This window comes from Castanea sativa, chromosome 1, assembly GCF_040712315.1.
Source record: "Castanea sativa cultivar Marrone di Chiusa Pesio chromosome 1, ASM4071231v1".
Lineage (NCBI taxonomy): Eukaryota > Viridiplantae > Streptophyta > Magnoliopsida > Fagales > Fagaceae > Castanea > Castanea sativa.
Genome location: NC_134013.1, coordinates 30,019,024 through 30,027,515, shown reverse-complemented (window position 1 = coordinate 30,027,515; position 8,492 = coordinate 30,019,024). Strand labels below are relative to the sequence as shown.

The following is an 8,492-nucleotide window of genomic DNA, read 5'->3' as shown; positions in this document are numbered from 1 at the left end:
TTGCCCCAGAGTGAAACAAAGCAGTTATGGAAGAGGTAGAAAAGCTTTTGGCTGCAGGATTCATTTGAGAGGTTTACTACCCTGAATGGCTTGCCAATGTTGTCATGGTAAAAAATTCTAACAGAAAATGGAGAATGTGTGTGGACTTTGCAAACTTAAATAATGCATGCCCCAAAGACAGTTTTCCCCTTCCCAGAATTGACTAACTCGTTGATCTAACTGCTAGTCATGAACTACTAACTTTCATGGATGCTTTTTTAGGTTATAACCAAATCATTATAAAGAAGGAAGACTAGGAGAAAACTGCATTCGTCATTAGTCAAGGCCTATATTGCTACAAAGTCATGCCATTTGGACAGAAGAACGCAGATGCCACGTACCAAAGATTGGTAAACCAGATGTTCAGCAAGCAAATAGGTAGGAATATGGAGGTCTATGTGGACGACATGCTCGTGAAAAGTAAGGAAGCCAAAACCCACCTTGAAGACCTCCAAGAGACGTTCGATACTTTGAGAAGGTATAGAATGAAGCTCAACCCTGCAAAGTGTGTTTTTGGGATCTCGTCAGGCTAATTCCTCGGCTTCATAGTGTCTCACTAAGGGATTGAGGAAAATGCAGAGAAGTTCAGAGTCATACTTGACATGACTTTTCCCAAGACAATCAAGGAGGTGTAAAGGCTAAGAGGAAGAGTTACAACATTAAATAGGTTCATCTCAAAAGCCACTGATAAGTGTCTCCCCTTCTTTAAAACTCTTAAGCAAGCCTTCCAATGGACGGTTAAGTGTGAAGTAGCTTTCCAGAATCTCAAGGAGTATCTGGCCAAGCCTCCACTACTGAGCTCGTCAGTAGAAGGAGAAGATATGTTCTTGTATCTAGCTATGTCATAAACAGTTGTCAGCTCGGCTTTGATCTGTGAAGAATCCAAGGTGCAACGGCCCGTGTACTACACAAGTCAGGTTTTTCAGGGTGTCAAAGCAAAGTACCCACGAATAGAGAAGATGGCATTCTCATTAATTGTCGCTTCAAGGAAGCTTCATCCATACTTCCAAGCCAACACCATCATGGTAATGACAGATCAACCAATTCAAAAAGCAATGAGCAAACTAGATGCAGCAGGGCGCATGGTCCAATGGGCTGTTGAACTAAGCCAATTTGATATTGAATACAAGCTAAGAACAGCAATCAAAGCCCAAGCCTTAGCAGATTTTATCACTGAATTCACTCTTCCAAATCTAGATCTAGAAGCAGAGTACTGGACGATCTATGCAAATGGTTCGTCTGTCGCAGGACTCAGAGGCATTGGTGTAATTATCACGTCACTTGAGAAGGACGTCCTTAAGTATGGAGCTGAGAAGGACGTCCTTAAGTATGGAGTCCAACTCCAATTTCCAACGACGAGTAATGAAGCAGAGTATGAAGCAGTCCTTACTAGCCTGAGAATTGCAAAAGCCCTGGGGATCAAGAATTTGAAATTAAGAACTGATTCTAAGCTAATTATTAGGCAAATAACCAACGAGTATGAAGCAAAGGAAGAGAGAATGAAGAGGTACCTCAAGTTGACGACCGAACTTATTGATGAGTTTGATGACATCAAGTTCAAGCAAATCCCACAGGAAAACAACTCAGCCGCTAACGAGGTCGCTAAATTGGTGTCAACTGAAGATGCCTTAACGAAGCCAGAGCTATTCATGGAAGTCTAAACAATCTCTAGTATAGATGGGTTGCAAAACTTCTTAGTCCAGGAACCAAGCACCTGGATGGACCTAATCCTTTCTTACATCAAAGACGGCTAACTCCCATTTGACCCATCCGAAGCAAAGAATGTTAGAGTCAGAGCAGCAAGATTCATTGTCATGAACGGTGAACTCTACAAAAGGAGATTTTCTTTGCCTTAACTGAAATGCCTAACTCCTGAAGAAGCAATGTATGTGTTGCGAGAAATCCATGAAGGTGTATGCAGTAATCATTCAGGACCTCGATCTTTGGTGGGAAAGAGAGTCAAGACAGGCTACTTTTGGCCAACTATGTAAAAAGACGCAGTTGAACTCGTCAAAAAATGCGATAAATGTCAACAGTTCGAAAATGTACAACACATTCCTAGAGAACTAATGACCAGCATTTCCTCACCACGGCCATTTTCCACTAGGGGGATTGACATTGTTGGTCCACTCCCTCGAGGGAAGAAACAAGTTAAGTTCTTACTTGTCGCTATTGATTACTTCATCAAATGGGTTGAAGCAGAGCCATTGGCAGTGATCATTGAAAGCAAGATATAGAGTTTCGTTTGGAAGAACATTTTTTGCAAGTTTGGGATCCCAAAAATGATCATCCTTGACAATAGTCGACAGTTTGATAGCCAAAGATTCAGGGAATTTTGTGCAAAGCTGGGAATAAAAAACCATTATTCATCACCTGGACACCTGCAAACAAACGAGCAGACAGAGGTAACAAATTATACTTTGCTTAAACTCATCAAAGCACGACTTAAAGGGGCAAAAGGTGCATGGCCAAAAGAGTTACCAGGGGTATTATGGGCTTATCAAAAACTGCAAGAACACCAACAAGAGAAACGCCATTAAAGTTGACTTTTGGTATGAAAACAGTTATTCCTATTGAAGTGGGGTTGCCTAGCCTTAGGCGAGCCCATTATGACGAAGGTTCAAACAATGACGAGTTGAGACTCAACTTGGATTGTTTACCTGAAGTTAGAGATGAGACAGCCCTAAGAATGGCTCGATATCAACAAAAGATGGCAAAGTACCACAATCAGAGGGTAAAGCTCAGAAGGTTCAACCCCAACGATATGGTACTGCAAAAAGTGTCACAACCCACTAGGGACCCAGCCCAGGTAAAGTTAGGCTCCACTTGGGAAGGACCATATAAGGTCATTTGTTACTCAAGAAGAGAAAGCTACTACCTAAAGGAACTCAATGGCAATCCACTACCATGTCCCTAGAACATGGAACATCTCAAGAAGTACTTGGATCAATAAGCTCCGTCCATAGGAGTACCTCGCCTGACGATGAATCAGATAAGCAAGATTTCATTATTTTTTAGTAATTTCCTTTCAAGTATTTTGGTCAAGTTATTTTCAGTAATTTCCCCTGTAATCCCCTTTACAAATTAGGGTTCGTGAAATAATAAGGCTCCATAAGCCATCTCTTTTCAATAAGTTTGACAAAGCCTCAAGGTTACAAACGAGGTTGAGGTATGAAAAGGAGATACCCATGTCCAAACGGTAGAAACTCCATTGACGAGTTCAAATAGTAAAAGACCTCTTCAATGGTAAAAACTCAACTAGCGAGTTTAAATCATAAACATGGTAAAAACTCTAATAACGAGTTTAAATCATAAACATGGTTAAAATTCTAAGAACGAGTTCAAATCATGAACACAGTAAAAACTCAAACAACGAGTTTAAACCATCATTGGTAAGAACCACAAAAGTACGTCATCAATGACGAAACTCCAAGTTCAGATCATGCATTCCCAAAGGAAATATCGTGTATGGTCAAAAGAACCTCAAACAACAAAGTTTGATATTATAACGGAAACTTCGAGGTCTAAACCATAGCAAAACTCTTGAGAAAACTACAACTAAGGCTAAAGGAGTGAATAAAGTCTAAACAAAGGCATTGCTTATAAAAACAAAAGCCTCAAAATACTCATTAATTTGAAGTTAAAGCCTCAAAACAGAAGGCATCAATTGTCTTTGAGTTAAAGCCTCAAAACAAGAGGCAACTAAAGTCTTCCAAAAAAAAAAAAAAGAGGTATTGAAAATCTTCTTTCAAGGAGCAATGACGACCTCCTCAACATGACCCTCGTCCATGCAAGCCTCATCCACAACTCCACCCATGGTATTACCATCTCCTTCAACAGCATTAGTAACAACTTCTCCTTCCTTCTCTTTAGTCTCGTCAGCAAGGATCTCAGTGTCAATGGCCTCGAAATCAAGGTTTGCAAAATTCGCTACCTAACTACAATGCTTCATCATCTACCTACGAAGAAGCTCGAAACCCTTGAAGTACTGGATGAATTGGAGATCAAAAAGGCAATCAGACTCTAGAAATTTAGTGATCACCTTTTCACGTTCTTCATCTGTCTTTAGAAAGGAAACTTGAATTCCTCGTCCTTTTGAATGAGGAGCTTCTTCTCCACCTTCAGCGCGTCCTGGAGCTCCTTCACCTTCTCCTTAGCCTTTGTCACTTGGTCCATTGCCTCAGTCAGATCCTTCCTCAACCTCAAGCTCTCGGCCTCAACTAAGTCAACCTTGGAACTGGCCACCACCACCTTCTCCTCACCACTCAAATAATCTATCATCAAGCGCAGGGATTCTCCGAGAACTTGAACATGAAAGAAGAGTCAAAACTTTAACAGGTGTAAAAACTCAATAAGCAACAAGAGTAGCTAAGAAAAATACCTGCACTAGTTTGTGAATGTAATGACTGACCAATTCGTGAGAAAGGATGGATGAGAGACCTCTGAGCTTGTCATCGGTAATAACGTTGTAAGCTCGTCCAAAGGCTATGGCAGGATCTTCCCAAATGCTCTTACCAACCTAACCCTTCCTTTTGGAACAAGTAGTTACCTGGTTGGAGGTGGGAAGCTCATCATCTCGAGAGAAGGTGTGGGAGAAGATGGGGTTCCAAAAAGAGACAAAGGGGTAGGAGTTTTGTCTTTTCCTTCATCTGGCTTGCATTTCTTCGATCTTGGGATAAGCTAGGACAAAGGCTCATTTTTCAAGCTCTTCACACAGGCATATTTGTCTTTGTTGTACCTGGTAGCCATTTCTACGAACAAAAAGTCATGAGGATGAGCTCTTATAAAAAAAAGGGAAATAAAAGAAGAGAATGTAAGTTAAACATACTCTTTTCTTCCCGAGCGATCTTCTTTAACACAAATGTAGAGGGTTCAAGTCCAAGGCAATAGTTGTATAAGTGACGAGGGTATACCAAGTCGTTACAACCGTCAATTGTGAGAGCAAACTCAAGAGCAACTTGAATTCATCCTTGATAAAGATCTTCCAATTCAGGACAATCGGAAACTGCAAAACAAGTTTAAAAAAGAAGAATAAAAAAAAGAGAAGCTAAAACAATGGGTCTAATAAAAAGGTAAAAGAACGCACCAAGAGAGGGAATTTCTCATTTTTGTAGCAACCACGGGACCTCACCCCACAGGTCATCAGTCATGGTTTCCCATCCAGATTTAGAAACAAAAAAGTATCGTGATTTCCAGTCATGAAAAGAAAAAGGAAAACTACAGATGATCCTAAACTCCCTACTCCAAGGTAAAAGTTCAAAATACCCAAAGTGGGTAGAAGGCTTCAAGCGATATAAATGAAGGAATTCATTCAAGGTTATCATATGTCCATCATAGGCGGACACCCAAATTGACATACAGCCAATAATCGTCCTACAAGCATTAGGGACGAGCTACCCGAGTGCAATGTTAAGAGAAGAAAGAAGTTTCATGACGAAAGGGTGAATAGGGAGGCGAAGGCCACATGAAAAATTAGCCTCATAAAATCTCACCTCGTCATAGGCAAAGGTGCAGGCTTTCTCATTTGGACAAGGTAATTTGGTGACAACCCCTCCAGGGAACTGAAATCTTTTTCTTATAGACTTCAAGTGTCTCTGCTCCAAAGAGCAAGATTCAGAGTGTGGAAAGGGATTGAAGACGCAGAAGAGGAGGGTTTTGAAGATGATAAGGGTTTCGATACTACAACTTCAAAATCTTTGTCTATAGACTCATTACTTAAAAACGAACCAGTTTCGAGTTGGCTGGACCTAATTTTGATGTCCCTATACTCTATGGCGGTCATCTCTAAGTGATGAGTAATCAAAGGATGACGAATCAGGGGATAAAAGGTGGTCAAAACAGGTCTAAAAGCCTCACAGTCTTGAGGTAAAAATAAACCTACTTGAGGACAATGCCCACCAGAAAGCTCATGAAACACCCCTAATCTAGCGAAGAAGAATGAAATAGAAGGAGCTTCTTGCCTAACGAAACCAAAATCAACCATTAATGGATTTTGAAAAAAGGAGTCTTACCGTACTAAATGTGCAGGAGCTTTCTTTTTTGAAAATTTCAGACTTCAAATACAACGCATGATGAAGAAGAAGAAGAATATGAGGAGTTTTTCTAAAAAAGGGAAGTAAAATCAATGCGCAGAAAACACAAGGAAAACTCACACGTACGACCAATACAAGGAGAAAACGTGGCAATCACCTGACGGGAATATAGCCTCACAGTTAATGTGATGAGACGAGAATCTCGGGGCATGAATAAACTGACCCACCAAAAAAGGCTTTCTATATTCCTATGCTCGTCCAAATGAAGGATGACAAAGGCATAAATGGGGCAACTAATGAGTAGCGCATAAATGGTCATCCATACTTGCAAATCGTCCATGTTAATGACGAGTAAGAGTATGGACGAGCATAAGCGCATTAATTCCAGACAGCATTCAATGACCAAATAATAAATGAGTATGGAACCGTTATCGTTGTCCAATGATGTGCATTTAAATGGCCATTACGCACGTTAGAGGGCTTTGATTAAGTGGTCATTATTGAGCCATAAATCCTCCAGCTGTGGTACAACGTTAAAGAGGCTAACAAACTGAGCATTTACTCACACAGAGGCTATAGAAAGCCAGGAGAGACAAGTAAATGATTCATATTGAATACACACGAATTACTCTACATATTACTTACCTCTAAAGAGTTTAAGCTGATTTAAGCATCGGAGGGTCCTTAGCAGGCCCCAAACCGGTGTCATTATCTGTTTGGTGTTTTCTCTCACACAGGGTCACCGGTCGTCCATCGTACTGATGAGGAATATACTAAAGAGGCAAAATCACGCTTTATCAATAAAGTTTAGGCTTTTTTTCTTTTTTCTTTTTTTTTTATAGTGCATAACTTCAAACTCTATGTGTGAGAGAGAGAGATTGATAACTCTCATTCCCAAAGAAATGGGAATGATTGTGTATTTGTTTTTTGCTATGTTTTTTTTATTATTATTATTTGTTGGGGTTTGGATTAATTTTGTTTAGAACAGGGATATCATCGAATGAGCTGAAAATTGGATTAATTTTTACTTTGAATTTGTTACAATTTTTTTCTTTCTATATACTTTTCATGCCTAATTCGACACAAAGACCATTGTCGATCATTTCCATTAATTTCACAGCAAAATCATCACGCAAATTCAATATCATTTGAAAACTCCTCCAATCTTTCCACTCTACTTCAAGAATTTGTTCCTCATTTGTGGAAAATCTCGAGTTTTAATTTCAACCAACCTCTAATATTTGATTCTCATTTCGGCCAAAATGAACTTTTGCCCTTTTTGCCAAAAAAAAAATCAGCATGTTGCCCTATTTCCCAAACTAATTAAGGAAATGCCCCTCTTTTGAAACTCGATTTTCTCAAAATCGAGTTAAGCCCTATAGTGACGTTGTAAAGAGCCTATAGTGACGTTTTTAAGGACCTATAGCGGCGTTTTGTAACTCGAGCTCCGTGAAGTCGAGTTATAGAGAAAAAAAAATCTTGCATATAACTCGATTTCATGGAGGTCGAGTTACAAAACGCCGCTATAGGTCCTTAAAATGTCACTGTAGGCTCCTTAAAACGTCATTATAGGGCTCCAGAAATTTTTTATCGAGTTTCAAAAGATGAGCATTTCCCTAATTAGTTTGGGAAATAGGGCATTTGCCCATTTTCGCCTTTCATTTCTTTTAGATTAGGTATTGGAGGAAGAAGGATAGAAGTGAAAAGGAAATCGAGGGGTAAATTTGTTCATAAAATACAAAACGCTGTTAATTTGGACAAGACTCAAACATTTTATATTTAGTCCAAAAATAAAAATACAAATCTAGCAATTGAATTTTTGTGGACTCAATCGTGACATGGCCAAATCCTTTTTTATACATAACCTATTTATAATTAAGTTTTTTATGCCTATTATATAGTCATCCATGAAACACTCTTCTCTTTCTCTCTTAATACTTATAGTATCATCATTATTCATCCCTCCACTTTAAATTTCATCTCTCTTTTCTCAATATTGAAGTCACTTCATTAGGGACGCGATGCCCCCACATTATCAAGTTAAGAAAGGGTAAAGAAAGTGCCTTCAACCAATGTTTGAAAACCATGCGCTATGACACTAAAATAACTCATGCCATACTCCCAAGTTTTTCCAATCTCCCGGTGAAGATAGGACAGAGGCAGAATGTCCATAACCCAACTAGTCTATCTACTTCATCGCCTAAATATATAAATAAAGAAAGTGTAAGGCTTACGTACAATACTTAAGTGTAAATATTGTTCATTATATTCCTTTCTTACTGCTATGTTGATTTTTTTTTTCATGGGATGAAAGTGTATTTTTTAATTAAGTAGCCACATGACTGAATTTTAAGAAAGAAATCTAAATAACAGCGCCTAAAGTACTATATCTAAATTTAATTCATAAAAAAAAAATGGTTA

General features: G+C 39.0%; 1 protein-coding gene across 1 annotated transcript; it reads left to right on the top strand.

Moving 5' to 3' along the window:
• Positions 1-344: 344 nt before the first annotated feature.
• LOC142624589 (uncharacterized) lies at positions 345-1,700 on the top strand. Its single transcript, XM_075798236.1, has 2 exons — positions 345-517; positions 899-1,700. Exons 1-2 carry the CDS (start codon positions 345-347, stop codon positions 1,698-1,700), a joined length of 975 nt encoding a protein of 324 aa, XP_075654351.1.
• Positions 1,701-8,492: the final 6,792 nt, after the last annotated feature.

Excerpts from the sequence above, each read along its gene's own strand:
- LOC142624589 (XM_075798236.1), top strand. The coding sequence starts at position 345 with ATGCCATTTGGACAGAAGAACGCAGATGCCACGTACCAAAGATTGGTA. Across the intron at positions 518-898 it reads ACGTTCGATACTTTGAGAAG|CTCGGCTTTGATCTGTGAAG; the intron begins GTATAGAATGAA and ends AACAGTTGTCAG.